At 43.2% G+C, this 16,831-nt stretch overlaps 1 protein-coding gene across 3 annotated transcripts in view; it reads left to right on the forward strand.

Annotated features, from left to right (window-relative positions):
* Positions 1-16,831, forward strand: part of LOC124011125 (homeobox protein cut-like 1) — a 223,162-nt gene that overhangs the window by 181,015 nt on the left and 25,316 nt on the right. For 2 of the 3 annotated variants that reach the window (XM_046324186.1, XM_046324194.1), the window contains 2 exons: positions 2,810-3,199; positions 4,081-4,240. In XM_046324186.1, the coding sequence (XP_046180142.1) occupies positions 2,810-3,199; positions 4,081-4,240 (550 nt within the window). The remainder of the gene's footprint in view (positions 1-2,809; positions 3,200-4,080; positions 4,241-16,831) is intronic. The other variant, XM_046324202.1, reaches the window with a different exon arrangement.

Here is a 16,831-nt window from a genome sequence, read left to right on the forward strand (position 1 = left end):
TCAGCCTACAGTTGCTGCCAATGTGTGGTGTTCAATGTAGGCCGACAGTCCATGATACTTTTGAAAAGAAAAAACATGCAGGGCTTGACATTAACCAGTTTATCTACTTGTCATTCAGACAAGGTGACTGAAAATGTTGTTGTGTTGTTTGATGCAAGAAACCACTTTATAAAACAAAATGCACTATTATTGCCATACCATTATTACAGAGAATCAGACTGCTTATGCTACCCTCTTTATATTGGCTACTTAGGTTTGAATAAACTATCTCAAAATACAACAACCTTTAAGACAAAGAAAAGCTCTTTACCTGACTCGCTTTTCAAAGATGTCTAGAAATGTATAAATCTTGTACTCTTGTAGGAAGCAATCACTCCCCTATTGCTGACTAAAAATGATCTATAACTGGGCTAATAATTCACCAACTAGCAAAGGATTTGAACAAAATGTGCACGTGGCTACATGTAGCTCTTGCTTTGACCTCCTAACAAGTGCATCTACTCACAACCACTCATGCTGTAAACACAGTCCAGTTCAAAGTAAATGGCTAAGGTCTATTTGCATATAGGCCTACTGCAGCTCTGATTGTTTATGCCGCACTGGTTTGTGTAGAGTACAGGCTGAGTAGTGCGTGTCAAAGCAATAGAATCCTATGCCGACGTGTTCTGCCTACAACAAAATCTCTTGCATAGTTAATTTTGTTTTGGCATGTTGCATTGAAAGTGGCTAATATTGCGTTGATTCGGTCACAATTTCCACAGTAAAGGGCAACGTTGATGGTGTTAACAGGGAAAATTCTAGAACAGTGGTCACCAACCGTTTCTGAGTCAAGATCAGATTGATTCAAAATGCAAGCCGAGATCTACCGCTCAGATTGTTTTTTACATGACTTGAAAAACGTAAGCCTATGCAACATTAACCAATTAAAAACAGTACTGTAGCAGTTATGTTTGTGCAGTAAGCTATAGGCCCAATATATTATCAATGCAAATTGGCTTTGCTTGAATTGGCAGGCCAATGCATTGTTCGGCCATTTTTTTAAATTGTATTTTTAAAAATTGAGGTAGGCAAAATGATCACACCTGTAATAGATCCATTATTGTATTACTTGTGAAGCACAGCCTAGTGAGCATATATTTAAATAATTAGATTTTTATTTAATTTAATTGGACTGATGGTCAGTCTCAGCATAGGGAGAGAGCAGCAGACTGAGGGTCCGCCTCTCAACATCTCTCCGCTCTCCCTTTCCTCCACTGACACTGACCGTAAAGGGACACAGTCTTCCAGATGATGGCGAAACTCGTGTCGCACCACATTATTTCTGCTTCATGCACAAATTCGTGTTGTTACTTCTGTGAACAGAGAAAGTTAAATATTCCTCGATATTTAAAAAGATCTACCGGTAAGCTGCTAATAATAATAACAACACAAGCCTATAGATACACTTTGCTAGTCATTCATTACTGCTGCAGTGTTTGTTGTAGCACTGAGTGGAAATAGGAAAAACGCACATTTTATGGCTTATAAAATTGTTGACAGAGCTGAGTAAGAATTTAAACATGAACTCAATCATAAAAACAGCAGCTCTTTGCTGTATTCATTGGCATTCTCTCTAGTCATGGTTTTGAAATATCACAGTATCAACCTTGCTGTAGCTTTCTTTTATGCCTGCTATGTTACTGCAGAGACTCATCTGAGCCATTCGATTGGCCAGCGGTAGGCCTATAGTGCACTTGATTTGCTCTCTGGGCCAGCCTGGAAGGCAGAGTTTGTACCCCTTCTCCTCCTTGTACCTTCAGACACACAAAATGGTTCAAAATGGCAACAGTTCCCCTACCCGGCGCACTGGGCAGCTGAACCGTGCGCACCTACCGCCAACAGCCCGAGACAAATTTAAATGCATTTAAAAAATAGGAACACAATGCTTTATAATTTTTTACAAATAAATGTTTGATGATCGACTAGGAATGCCTTGGAGATCGACCTGTCGATCGCAATTGACCGGTTGGTGAACACTACTCTAGAAAGTTGAGTGAAGTTCAATCTCATGCTTCTCTCTGTGGGCTGATATTTCTGCACGTGCATGCAGCTTAGAGCGAACATTGGTCATATCACTATATCACACATTTCTAAACTCATGGCTAATACCCTCTGATGGAACATCTACAGTATATGTTGTTTGTCTGTTGTTAGCTACTTCTCAAACTGCTGAGATTTGTTACTCACTATTGTAGTTTTTGTTGGTGGCCATCACTCAAATCAGCTTCTGTACACAGCCCTTGTGCAACTGTAATCTGGATGTATTTGGAAGGTGATATTGGAAGAATGTGTTGTAATAGACCACAAAAAACAGAGGGCCATTGTCTTTGCTCATCTGTAACATGCAGCTGCTCCACTCGGGATGAAATGCTCCGTGTCCATGTGTGTGAGGTTTGTGTCGACACCGCAAACCGGTTCAGCAACGCGGCGGAGACAATCTGCTAGGTGTCTCCATCAGATATGGCAAACTATCAACTTTCAAAGGCAGAACAATGCCTAACCCAGCAACTTATGGGAGCTAAGTTTCTTTGCTCCACATACCCACTCTGGATCCATCCAATGACAGGGGGTGTGTCCTAATCGTTTATAGGGAAAGAGGAACCACCTATGTATTCATAGCTGACCGATAGCTTGACATTAGCATTAGTGGTTAGCGCCCTCCCTCCACAGTGACTGTGCCGTTTGCAATTAGCCGTTAGCCTTTAGTGGCAGGCCCCATCCCCACTCCCCCACCACCCCAACTGACTGTGCCTTTCTGTGTCTCCGCCAGAAGCCTCCCCGGCTAGCCGGCTCGTCCTCGGCGCTGGCCCCCTTCTCCTCCTCTGTCTCCATCTCCTCCCCGGACTGCTGGAAGGACTGGCCCCGGGCCGAGTCCCCATACTCCCAGGCCGGCTCCGAGCCCGGCGGAGGCACCAACACCCAGGGGCCCAGCCGCGCTGACACCCCCCAGAGCAGCCCCTCTCCCCTGTCCTTGAGCCTGGGGTCCCTGGGTTCCCTGTTGACCCCCGCAGCCAAACCAGTCAAGCCGGTGGTGGCGCCGCTCACGCCTGAGCAGTACGAGGTCTACATGTACCAGGAGGTGGACACGGCCGAGCTCACCCAGCAGGTCAAGGACAAGCTGGCCAAGAACGGCATCTGCCAGCGCATCTTTGGAGAGAAGGTGTGCAAGACACCCTACGCACTACCATCCCATACCACCCTATGCCCTATCGTCCCATACCACCCTACGCCGTACCGTCCCATACCCGTGTCCTTATACTGCCTGATATACCCATCCTGCGCCAGTGTAGTGTCAACTCACATCCCCCCTGTAATACTGCTCCCCTTCCCTCTCTCCCTTCCAGTAATCTACGCTGAGTCACCCAACTGCCCTCCACCCTCGGTCAGCACAGTTCAAAACTGTGTGTACTATGCTAACTCAGCCCCTCTGTTGGACTGTGTTTCCTGAATGAATCCATTCATACAATGTAAAAAGATTTGTGTGAAGCGGTCACTATTATCATCACACAATATATGTGGTCCTCTAAGCTTCAGTACAGTACAGAGGGCCCCCAATCCTACACTGGCCAGCAGTTGTCACATCCATTTAGACACATCTAAGCCTTTCTCTCTTAGCAGTCAGCTAGTTAATGGCATCACACAGGGATGTAGCATTGGGCCACCAACCAGGATTCCACCAACAAAAACTGTTACACACCCTCTTTGGTACAAACTAAAGCAGACGGTGTAGTGATGTACTGTACAGATCTCAGGGGTTTAAAGGAAAAACAGCATGATCTCTGTGTATTTGCATGTGTGTTTGTACTTGTCTATGTCTTGTACTTGTCCATACTGTACAGTATGGACTATTGTTTTTGTTTGCTTACAGTAGCTAATATCAGGCTTCATGCTGGCATGCATTCTGTGCAGTGTAATTATACATTGGAATGTTATTTTACTGTGATTGAGCTCAGGTATATTTAATTATTTATTGGCTGATGTGTCTGTGTTCTGTGCGTGTGTGTGCATGTCTGTTTGTCAATGCGTGTGTACGTGTTACAGGTGCTGGGCCTGTCTCAGGGTAGTGTTAGCGACATGCTGTCCAGGCCCAAGCCCTGGAGTAAGCTGACCCAGAAGGGCCGGGAGCCCTTTATCCGTATGCAGCTGTGGCTCAATGGAGAGCTGGGCCAGAACGTCCTGCCCTTACAGGGCCAGCCACAAGGTAAACACACACACCAGACGCACACACACTGATAGAAAGTACTGCACCTTCATTACTAGACACAATGTACGAGTACACACACACAGAAACAAATACACACTATTGCTGAGCGAATAACCAAAATGTTTTTTAAACAACTAATTGACCGATGTTGGTTCAATTATTTTAATTTCATTTCGTTAAGTTTTTTTCTGTGACCTCAATGCGCAGTTTCTATTGAGATAAATCAGATCAAGCCCTAACTGTGTGATGTAGTAGGGATTTTTAGTTTAACAGGCCAATATTCTACATAGTTTAGCGTGTACCTACTTTTTCGGTCTGTGTGGGGCAGACAAGGAGAGAAGAGACAGAAGAATGCGTGATCAAGAGGGAAAGAGAGCAGTTACTTCGAGATGGCTCTACCTAAAAATACATGATCTAAGTGATTGATAGTTGGTATTCAGCAGTCATGTCTTATTTACTTAGAAGAACTATTAAAATAGTGATTTTGTCAGACAGCATTGGCAGCAGCTCTACAGAGATGAGATGATGACTTGGAATGAAATAAAAGTCATAAAATAAAACAAATGTAATATACACAACGACTTAAATATTTTATTAAAGTGATGTGAATAAATGATAGTTGATGAGCAGTAACGGGCAGTCACTACCATCATGGGACTTTTATTAATTGTTTTCTTCTGTGTTACAGCATTCAACCCACGCAGTGCATTAATGTTTTAATTTTAATATCAAAATCAAAAACCATGTTTATTTTTTAATGATCTACCCGAAACGACCTCAAAAATCACTAAACGCTCAGCACTTACACACACACCCACAAACAGAACATGCTGCTTACAGGGCCAACCAGGTATCTAGTAATGGAGGACTGGATACTATAGCCTCACACACACAATATCGCTGATCAAATCCTTCTCAGAAAGGAATAGATGTTTTGGCCACAAAGGAACATAGACTGAGCATTGTCGTTTTCATTGACAGTGAGCATATGCTTCCATGCATGTGTGTGTCTGCATTCATGCGCTCATACATACATCTACCTACAAGTGTGTGTGTGTCCATGTCCCAGTGTGTGATCTGATTGATGGCCACTGAGAACAGGTAGAGCCTCTGTCCTTGCCCAGGGATTAAATTGTCCACGGCTACAGTCCTTGTATTGAAATGAACAATTTTCCAGGTTTTTATTCCGTTTCTCAAGAGTTGGGCCAGTGGTGTGTGTGAACCTGTCCGTCAGGTCTCTCCCACAGTCCTCTGTCTGAGTCTGCCTCCTGACCCCACCATCACACACACATACTGTACACACACACACAGCTTTATTTTCATATAATTTCAGGACTTTTTGGGGAGTAAGAATGTTTGACCGTTAAAAATCATATTTTCTCTAACCCTTACCCCTAATGTTAACCTTAACCCAAAACCCTAAACATAACCCTTAAGCTTAAAATAGCATTTGAACAAATTCAGGACATGAAAAAAGTCCTGACTTTTCAAAAAAGTTATTGTTTTCCTACCTTATCAGGACATTCGGGTGAATTCAAATCAAAATCTAATTTTGTCACATGCGCCTAATACTTACTTATAAGGCCTTAACCAACAAATTTTAAGAAAATATTTACTAAATAAACTACAGTAAAAAAAAATGTATTTTTTTTAGGACATTGAGGTCCTGATACGGTAGGACAACAAGTACACACATATACTGTGAACACACATAGTATACCAGATCCTCTCTGAACACTCTGTTGCCTTTCTAACTCTTAATCTGTCCTTGCTCCCAGTCTCAATTGCTACGCGAACAACTGTCCCAGGAGCCGTTATCTGATTTAGTCCACAATGGTTAAAGGTGCTACACATATATTATGTAAATGGATAAAATTATATCTGCAGTAATAGTGGAATGATAGTGTTTCACAATGTAGCTTACCCGCCAGTTTTGTAGTTGGCTGTGGTAATCAAACTATTGCGGCATCTGTAGTCAAAATGGGAAAGCTTTGACTTTGTGGCTGTGTTATCTAGTGGAAATCAGAAGTTCTCGGTGTAGCACCTTTAAGGTTTGGACTGGGTCAGTAATAGCTGATCCCAAGGCTATTTTTCAGGAAAGATGCCTCTTACTCACTCTCTCAAACAAGCCTAGAACACAACATATTTTTAAAACAAAATAAATAATTTCAGGTAGATTCAATAAACTGTCTCATTTGATACAATATTGAAAGGACTAGTTTATTTATTTTTTATTTTACCTTTATTTAACTAGGCAAGTCAGTTAAGAACAACTTCTTATTTTCAATGATGGCCTAGGAACAGTGGGTTAACTGCCTTGTTCAGGGGCAGAACAACAGATTTATGCTTAGCACAAGTGCTTAGCAACACCATTGAAATCAAAGGCCCTTGGCCTCCACTCATTTCTCATTAGCCAAAGCGAGAGAAGGTACACGCCAGGGTAAGGGGGTTTATGGTTAACACCTCCACGCCGTCCCGCAATCTACCCTATCTGAGCATGTGCAGACTGGTCGGAGCCGAAGCTACTGCAGGGATGCTAATTATGGATAGCTAATTAAAGACCAGGCGCTAGGGAGGTGATGACTGCAGAAAGACATCCAGGAAGACCCAAGGACATTGTTGTTGCCTGCCACTGTGTTGATGTTGTCGTGAATTATGATACAGGCTAATCAAATTTGGGGCCTCATTTGTGCCTGGCCCGAGGAAGATCAATTAAAATGGCAGGGTTTTTAAAGAAGATAATGAGGTTTTTTTAATGCAAATACGTTTTGGTTCGACGTGGCCTTAGAACTGGGTTAGGAGACAATTAAGCAAATGTGTTGTGTTGGTTAAGATTAGAGGTCGACCAATAATGATTTTTCAACGCCGATACCGATTATTGGAGGACCAAAAAAGCCGATGCCGATTAATCTGACAATTTTATTGTTTTATTTGTAATAATGACAATTACAACAATACTGAATGAACACTTATTTTAACTTAATATAATACATCAATAAAATCAATTTAGCCTCAAATAAATAATGAAACATGTTCAATTTGGTTTAAATAATGCAAAAACAAAAAGTGTTGGAGAAGAAAGTAAAAGTGCAATATGTGCCATGTAAGAAAGCTAACGTTGGTGGTTCCTTTTAACATGAGTCTTTAATATTCCCAGGTAAGACGTTGTAGGTTGTAGTTATTATAGGAATTATCGGACTATTTCTCTCTCTACGATTTGTATTTCATTTACCTTTGACTATTGGATGTTCTTAGGCACTTCCGTCCCTCTCCTCTCCTCAACAGCCACCCTCGCATTACCCATGCAGAGCAAGGGGAACAACCACTCCAAGTCTCAGAGCAGGTGACGTTTGAAACACTATTAGCGATCACCCCCCTAACTAGCTAGCCATTTCACATCGGTTACACCAGCCTAATCTCGGAAGTTGATAGGCTTGAAGTCATAAACAGCGCAATGCTTGAAGCACAGGGAAGAGCTACTGGCAAAACGCACAAAAGTGCTGTTTGAATGAATGCTTACCAGCTGGTGCCTACCATCGCTCAGTCATTGAACTATCAAATCATAGACTTAATTATAACATAATAACACACAGAAATACGAGCCTTAGGTCATTAATATGGTCGCATCCGGAAACTATCATTTCGAAAACAAAATGTTTATTCTTTCAGTGAAATACGGAACCATTCCGTATTTTATCTAACGGATGGCATCCCTAAGTCTAAATATTGCTGTTACATTGCACAACCTTCAATGTAATGTCATAATTACGTAAAATTCTGGCAAATTAGTTCGCAATGAGCCAGGCGGCTCAAACTGTTGTATATACCCTGACTCTGCGTGCAATGAACGCAAGAGAAGTGACACAATTTCACCTGGTTAATAATTGCCTCCTTGCCTGGATTTCTTTTAGCTAAATATGCAGGTTTAAAAATATATACTTCTGTGTATTGATTTTAAGAAAGGCATGGATGTTTATGGTTAGGGACACGTTGGAGCAACCACAGTCCTTTTTCGCGAATGCGCACCGCATCGATTATATGCAACGCAGGACACGCTAGATAAACTAGTAATATCATCAACCATGTGTAGTTAACTAGTGATTATGATTGATAGATTGATTGTTTTTTATAAGATAAGTTTAATGCTAGCTAGCAACTTACCTTGGCTTCTTACTGCTTTCGCGTAACAGGCAGGCTCCTCTTGAGGCAGGTGGTTAGAGCGTTGGACTAGTTAACCGCAAGGTTGCAAGATTGAATCCCTGAGCTGACAAGGTAAAAATTTGTCGTTCTGCCCCTGGACAAGGCAGTTAACCGACTGTTCCTAGGCTGCCATTGAATGTGTTCTTAACTGACTTGCCTAGTTAAATGAAGGTATAAAAAAAAAAATGTTCCGATTAATTGGTCGACCTCTAGTTAAGATGGGAAACTGATATTTTTGCTGATGAAACATTCAGGATTCAGTGTAGTGGGCAAGGTTCCCCTCATAAAGGATGTTGTATTTGAAGATTTCACTAATTTGTGTCAACCCCTTTCCTTCATTCGAAATGTCTGCATTTGAAAACCCTTCCCATTCAATATCCAAGCCTCTGTTGAACATTTTCTCAACTGTTGCTGTTTTGTGTGGCCGGTTACCTCAGGCAATCTTCCAGACAACTAGTAGAGACAGTGAGACTACTATCCCAGAATGCTGCAGTACCCATTGTGTCAGAGTGGATCTGGAGTCGTCATGGCAGCTTTCTGCTGAGCCACACAGTGACCCACTCCACATGACGGAGAGCAAAGGCAACACGGACATGTCACGAACTTAGCACGCCTTGTGTTTGTATTGTGTGTGTGTGTCTGGTCACGTTCTGTGGAAAAACACATCATAGTCACATTGACAATCGACGGAAAATGGTCTTTATGCTCGTCGGACTAAACCTGACTTAATTTGCACTCATCTTAAAAAAAGATGCAATACTCACCACCACCAATATACAGAAACCATACCTCACACTGATACATCTATAGATGCACAACATGGATGGATGTTACTCATAAATCTACTATGCACCACTAGCATGTACACACTTTATACATGCTGAATCTGGTAAAGGTCGATCTTTTATAGAGCTGGTCCATGGTAGTGCTAGCTAACCTGGTGCCAGCTCATTTGCTGTGATGATGAAGTGGCACCGGAGGATAGTCAGCCTCGCCTCTTAATGAGCATCTAATGTGAGGGAGCGCCATGCCCTGTTTACAGAGCTGTCACACCTTCTAGACGAGAGGAGGATCCTCGATAACACACAGGCCAGGGGGGGGGATAAGGCGGGGGGTTGTGGCGCTCTCTCTCCCGGGGGCCTCCCGGAGCTGTTGTAATCAATTACAGTGTCAGAACACTGATATATGATAATTACTATGAGAAAGACCCCCTCCCCTCCCTCATCTACACTCCTCCTCCCAGACAGCCCCCTCCCTCTCGCAGACACACTCATACACATTCATACACTTGTGCACACACACACCTACACATACACAGCCCCTCTGCTTTGCTGGGCCACATCACCCCCCCACCTCTTACACATATACACACACACACACACACACTCCTTTGGATAATTAATATGCAAATAATCAGCCGGTGGTATGCTAAATAGGAGCAGGGCCTGGTTGGGGAGCAGAGCCATGATGAATTACATTTACTGGCTGTCTTACATTAAGACAGCCATTTCTCCATCATTTTCACTGTAAATTAGCCACGGCAATGTATAGATTACAGACACGAATTTTGAACCGAAGAGGGAGATCGGGAACACTGGGTGAGTGAGAGAGTAAGAGGATCGAAAATGAATGGCTTTTAAAATGGGCCGTAGCTTAGAAAGAAATGTAAACGTCAGCTTGCCTGTCTGCTTAATCCAGGGCTGGCCAGAGAATGTAAAAGTACATGATGTTCTTGGGATGGGGTTTAATGGGACACTTGTTAGATATGGAGCAGGGCAGGCAGACAGACAGACAGGGGGGGGGGGGGCTTTCTTGAAACATGCACACACACATATACACTGATGTGATTCTGTCACACACACTCTCACCAACAGATACACACACATCATTCACATTCTTACTCACACTCACACATGAACACGCATATTTTGTCTATCTTTCTATCTCACACACAAATACACACGCACACTTTTAGGCAGTCACAGCAGCATGGGCCAAAGTGTGTTTAAAAAGGTCCATTTGGTGGATTATATGAATAGCCGGTGTAATGGACCAGGCTTTAGAAGCTCACATGACATTGTCCCAATCTGTGTTTCTGTGCCCTGGCTGAGGGGAGACCACACGGCCCTGTGAAATAGGACAGCCCAGATGGACGGAAGAAAAAGTGATGGAAAGAGAGACCGCTTCAGCCAGTGTTTGTTTTCGTAATCCAAAAGTCTTCTCAGGAATGCAAATGGAATGGACTGAAAATAATGTAAAAGCTGTGAAAAATCATCAAAAGCTTTCAAAACCAACACAAGGCCACATTGTGTTCATTTGTGCCTCATAGGAGACATGTTCATGTGTGTCACTATGCTCTTCACCCAGCACAGTATAACATCCTCACTGCCCCTCATTAGAACACACAACAGTTAGCCCTGCTATAAGTAACGCTCCCCAGGGATGTCTGTGGAAGCTACATACAGAGTACACACCCTCCATGTGCCTCTCAGAATGTGCGTGTGCATGTGAAGAGTGTTCCCTGCTCCCTCTGTCTCAGCTCATCCTTTCCCCTCAGTGCTAACATGCCCTCTCCGTCAGGAACACGGATACAATGGGATGGGAAATATGGAGTATACCGATGCCAGCTTTAACACACAGATTAACCAAGGGCCATATGACTAACATGCTGCATGTTCAGCGTCAATGCTTCGTCTGTATATCAGAATGTTGTGTTAGTTTTGGGTGAAATTGAATGCCACATTTGCATATGCAAATGTATATATATATATATCTAGTGTAGACATACATTGGTATTTAAATTGGTGCCGCTGTATTTTTGGAACAAAAAGCCTTGAAGTCACGCCCTGACCCAGTTGAACTGGGCCAGTCTTGGAGTAGTATTTATCTAAAAGCCTTGAAGTCACGCCCTGACCCAGTTGAAGTGGGCCAGTCTTGGAGTAGTATTTGTCTAAAAGCCTTGAAGTCACGCCCTGACCCAGTTGAACTGGGCCAGGAGTGGTCTTGGAGTAGTATTTGTCACGCCCTGAAAACTGGGCCAGTCTTGGAGTAGTATTTGCCTGACCCAGTTGAACTGTCACACCACTGACCCAGTTGAACTGGGCCAGTCTTGGAGTAGTATTTGTCTAAAAGCCTTGAAATCACGCCCTGACCCAGTTGAACTGGGCCAGTCTTGGAGTAGTATTTGTCTAAAAGCCTTGAAGTCACGCCCTGACCCAGTTGAACTGGGCCAGTCTTGGAGTAGTATTTATCTAAAAGCCTTGAAGTCACGCCCTGACCCAGTTGAAGTGGGCCAGTCTTGGAGTAGTATTTGTCTAAAAGCCTTGAAGTCACGCCCTGACCCAGTTGAACTGGGCCAGTCTTGGAGTAGTATTTATCTAAAAGCCTTGAAGTCACGCCCTGACCCAGTTGAACTGGGCCAGTCTTGGAGTAGTATTTGTCTAAAAGCCTTGAAGTCACACCCTGACCCAGTTGAACTGGGCCAGTCTTGGAGTAGTATTTGTCTAAAAGCCAGTGAAAGCTGTTTTAGACCCTTTTAGCGTCACCGCTGTCAGAGTTAAAGCAGCAAGCAGCTGTACATCCAGATGCAGCGCACTCTCTGTCTCTGTCTCTCTCTGTCCTCTGGCGTCAAGCAAAACACAAAACTTTGCCTCCTCCCTCTTTCATCTCCTCTCTTCCTCCCTCATTTTCTTCTTCCTTTCCTCAGTGCAATGTCCCTCTGGGCCAGTGACATGGCTGGGCTGTGGGTTGCTGGAACCATGTCACAGGACAACCTCTCATGTGGAGAACCCCACCCTTTTTTCATCTCCAACTCCCCCCTCCCTCCCCTGCCCCCCTCACGCCATGCCGCCAGTTAAAATGTCACCAGTCGGGTGAGCGAGCCGGGCAGGAGATGCAAGCTGACTGCCTGCACACACACACACACACACACACACACACACACACACACACACACACACACACACACACACACACACACTCCCCCTCAGCTGTTTCCCCCAGCACGGCAGGGAGGTGATCACTAGTGACGGCTCCCCTCGGCTGCTCACTTTAGGGCCGCAGCCAGCCAGCCACACACACACACACACACAGAAAAATACACAACTCATGCACAAAGCCTCAAACTCACTCACACACATGCACACACAGGGTTGGCAGAGAGAGGGAAGGAGGGATAGTGGAGGGAGAGAGAGAGCAGGAGCTTCATCTGGAGCCTCTGACTCCTTAATGTCATAGGGACTCATCAAAACAAGTGACTTGTTTTTCCAGACTTCAGAAATCATTTTAGCAAAAAACTGAAGACACTGTCTGTAGTTAAACAGTGTTGCGAATGGACAGGGTAGTTCTGTGTTGGGTATTTACTCTTTTGGTCATATTAGATTAGGTTTTTAAGAGATGCATGTCAGTTGCAGTTTGGCCATTATTTATCTGTCGAAGTTGAAGGTATGAGTATTTCAACACTGTTCAACACACAAACTGTCACGCCCTGACCTTAGAGAGCCGTTTTATTTCTCTATTTGGTGAGGTCAGGGTGTGATGTGGGGTGGGCGTTCTATGTTTTGTATTTCTTTGTGTTCGGCAGAGTGTGGTTCCCAATCAGAGGCAGCTGTCTATCGTTGTCTCTGATTGGGAATCATACTTAGGTAACCTTTTTTTTCCCACCTATGTTGTGGGATCGTGTTTTTGTACAGCTCTTGTAGCCTACGGAACGTTCGTTTTGGTTTCACTTTGTTATTTTGTTGCTGGTTCTCATTTAAATCAATTTGATGACCACAAATTACGTGGCACCTTGGTCTCCTTCAAACAACGCACGTTACACAAATACCAATCACTCCCCTGTCCCACACAGACCTACAAACATACACACACCATTCCACCTCCAATGTCCCATCTGTCCTTCACACACACACACACCATGTTATGTCCCGCAACTGTCCCTCACACATAACCCCCTTCTCTGTTCCATCCTTGTACACCACACACACTCTCCCCTTCCTGATTCAGAGGGGATGGGTTAAATACGGAAGACTCATTTCAGTTGAATGCATTCAGTTGTACAACTGACTAGGTATCCCCCTTTCCTTTTCCCTTCCCTCAAACACATACACCCTCCCATGGCCAGATCCGTAGTGATGGGGAGACCTTGGACTCCATCAGCCCCCTTCCTTCCATGCTGGCCTTCCTCCTGGCCTCGGCTGGGGAAGACTGATGAGTTGGCCCTCCTCTGCTGGCAGCCAGGCACCATGGAACACCCTCTCAGATGTAGGACTACATCTCTACTTCTACCCACTCCACAGAGCAGGACAGGAGAACGTCCAACCACCACATACACAGATACACATGGAACAAAAATATAAACGCAACATGTAAAGTGTTGATCAAATGTTGCATGAGCTGAAATAAAATATCCCAGAAATGTTCCATATGCACAAAAGCTTATGTCTCTTACATTTTGTGCACAAATGTATTTACATCCCTGTTAGTGAGCATTTGTCCTTTGCCAAGATAATCCATCCACCTGACAGGTGCGGCATATCAAGAAGCTGATTCAACATGATCATTACACAGGTCATATGATCATTACACAGGTGCACCTTATGCTGGGGACAATCAAAGGTCACTCTCATATGTGTAGTTGTGTCATGTATAAGTGTATATTTGGCCTTGGGTTTTAGGTTATTGTCTTGCTGAAAGGTGAATTTATCTCCCGTATCTGTTGGAAAGCAGACTGAACCAGGTTTTCCTCTAGGATTTTGCCTGTGCTTATCGTTTTTTTATTTTATTATTCTAATAAAAACTTTGTCCTTGCTGATGACAATTATACTCATAACATCATGCAGCCACCACCGTGTTTGAAAATATGAAGAGTGGTACTTAGTGTTGGATTTGCCCCAAACTTGACACTTTGTATTCAGGACATAAGTTAATTTCTTTGCCAGATCTTTAGCAGTTTTACTTCAGTGCCTTATTCCTTCTTTTCACTCTGTCAATGGTTTTTGTTATGTGAAAAACTCTCCAATCCTTAATATTTTTATTATGTACAGGATTCCTTCACTCTGTCAATTAGGTTAGTATTGTGGAGTAACTGCAATGTTGTTGATCCATCCTCAGTTTTCTCCTGTCACAGCCATTAAACTCTATAACTGTCTTTACATTGTCCTCATGGTGAAATCCCTGAGCGGTTTTCGTCAACTGAGTTAAAAAGGGACAACTGTATCTTTGTAGTGACTGGGTGTATTCATACACCATCCAAAGTGTAATTAATAACTTCACCATGCTCAAAGGGATATTCAAAAATCTGTTTGTATTTTTTACCCATTGACCAATAGTTGCCCTTTGCAAGGCATTGTTAAACCTCCCTGGTCTTTGTGGTTGAATCTGTGTTTGAAATTCACTGCTTAAACTGAGGGACCTTACAATTATTTGTATGTGTGGGGTACAGAGATGAGGTAGTCATTCAAAAATAATGTTCAGCACTATTATTGCACAGAGTGAGTCCTTGCAGCTTATGTGACTTTTAAAGCAACATTTTAGTACTGAACATATTTAGGCTTGCCGTAACAAGTAAACTTCAGCCCATGGAAAACACTCAGTATAAATAACAATCAACATTCACTTCATTTTTCCCATACAGCAAAATGCTGGAAACCAAGCAATCAATTCTTATTGACTCAAGACATTTCAGATTTTTATTTTCTATTAATTTCTAAAAACATAATTACATTTTGACATTATGGGGTATTGTGTGTAGGCCAGTGACACAAAATCTCATTTTAAATTCTGAGCTTAACACAACAAAATGTGGAAAAGGGATGTGAATCATTTCTGAAGGCACTGTAGCTATGCACGCACACACACAGTGCATTCGTAAAATATTCAGACCCCTTGACTTTTTCCACATTGTTATGTGACAGCCTTATTCTAAAATGTATTGTTTTTTTCCCCTTCATCAATCTACACACAATAACCCATAACGACAAAGCAAAAACAGTTCATTTGCAAATATATTTAAAAAGCTGAAATATGAAATTAACATACAGTGGGGCAAAAAAGTATTTAGTCAGCCACCAATTGTGCAAGTTCTCCCACTTAAAAAGATGAGAGAGGCCTGTAATTTTCATCATAGGTACACTTCAACTTTGACAGACAAAATGAGAGAGAAAAGTCCAGAAAACACATTGTAGGATTTTTAATGAATTTATTTGCAAATTATGGTGGAAAATAAGTATTTGGTCACCTACAAACAAGCAAGATTTCTGGCTCTCACAGACCTGTAACTTCTTCTTTAAGAGGCTCCTCTGTCCTCCACTCGTTACCTGTATTAATGGCACCTGTTTGAACTTGTTATGAGTATAAAATACACCTGTCCACAACCTCAAACAGTCACACTCCAAACTCCACTATGGCCAAGACCAAAGAGCTGTCAAAGGAAACCAGAAACAAAATTGTAGACCTGCACCAGGCTGGGAAGACTGAATATGCAATAGGTAAGCAGCTTGGTTTGAAGAAATCAACTGTGGGAGCAATTATTAGGAAATTGAAGACATACAAGACCACTGATAATCTCCCTAGATCTGGGGCTCCAGGCAAAAACCCCCCCTCATGGGATCAAAATGATCACAAGAACGATGAGCAAAAATCCCAGAACCACACGGGGGGACCTAGTGAATGACCTGCAGAGAACTGGGACCAAAGTAACAAAGCCTACCATCAGTAACACACTACACCGCCAGGGACTCAAATCCTGCAGTGCCAGACGTGTCCCCCTGCTTAAGCCAGTACATGTCCAGGCCCGTCTGAAGTTTGCTAGAGAGCATTTTGGATGATCCAGAAGATTGGGAGAATGTCAGATGGTCAGATGAGATCAAAATATAACTTTTTGGTAAAAACTCAACTCGTCGTGTTTGGAGGACAAAGAATGCTGAGTTGCATCCAAAGAATACCATACCTACTGTGAATCATGGGGGTGGAAACATCATGCTTTGGGGCTGTTTTTCTGCGCAGGGACCAGGACTACTGATCCGTGTAAAGGAAAGAATGAATGGGGCCATGTATCGTGAGATTTTGTGTGAAAACCTCCTTCCATCAGCAAGGGCATTGAAGATGAAACGTGGCTGGGTCTTTCAGCATGACAATGATCCCAAACACACCGCCCGGGCAACGAAGGAGTGGCTTCGTAAGAAGCATTTCAAGGTCCTGGAGTGGCCTAGCCAGTCTCCAGATCTCAACCCCATAGAAAATCTTTGGAGGGAGTTGAAAGTCCATGTTGCCCAGCAACAGCTCCAAAACATCACTGCTCTAGGGGAGATCTGCATGGAGGAATGGGCCAAAATACCAGCAACAGTCTGTGGAAACCTTGTGAAGACTTACAGAAAACGTTTGACCTCT

The sequence above is a fragment of the Oncorhynchus gorbuscha genome, linkage group LG02 (assembly GCF_021184085.1).
Source record: "Oncorhynchus gorbuscha isolate QuinsamMale2020 ecotype Even-year linkage group LG02, OgorEven_v1.0, whole genome shotgun sequence".
NCBI classification, from domain to species: Eukaryota; Metazoa; Chordata; class Actinopteri; order Salmoniformes; family Salmonidae; genus Oncorhynchus; species Oncorhynchus gorbuscha.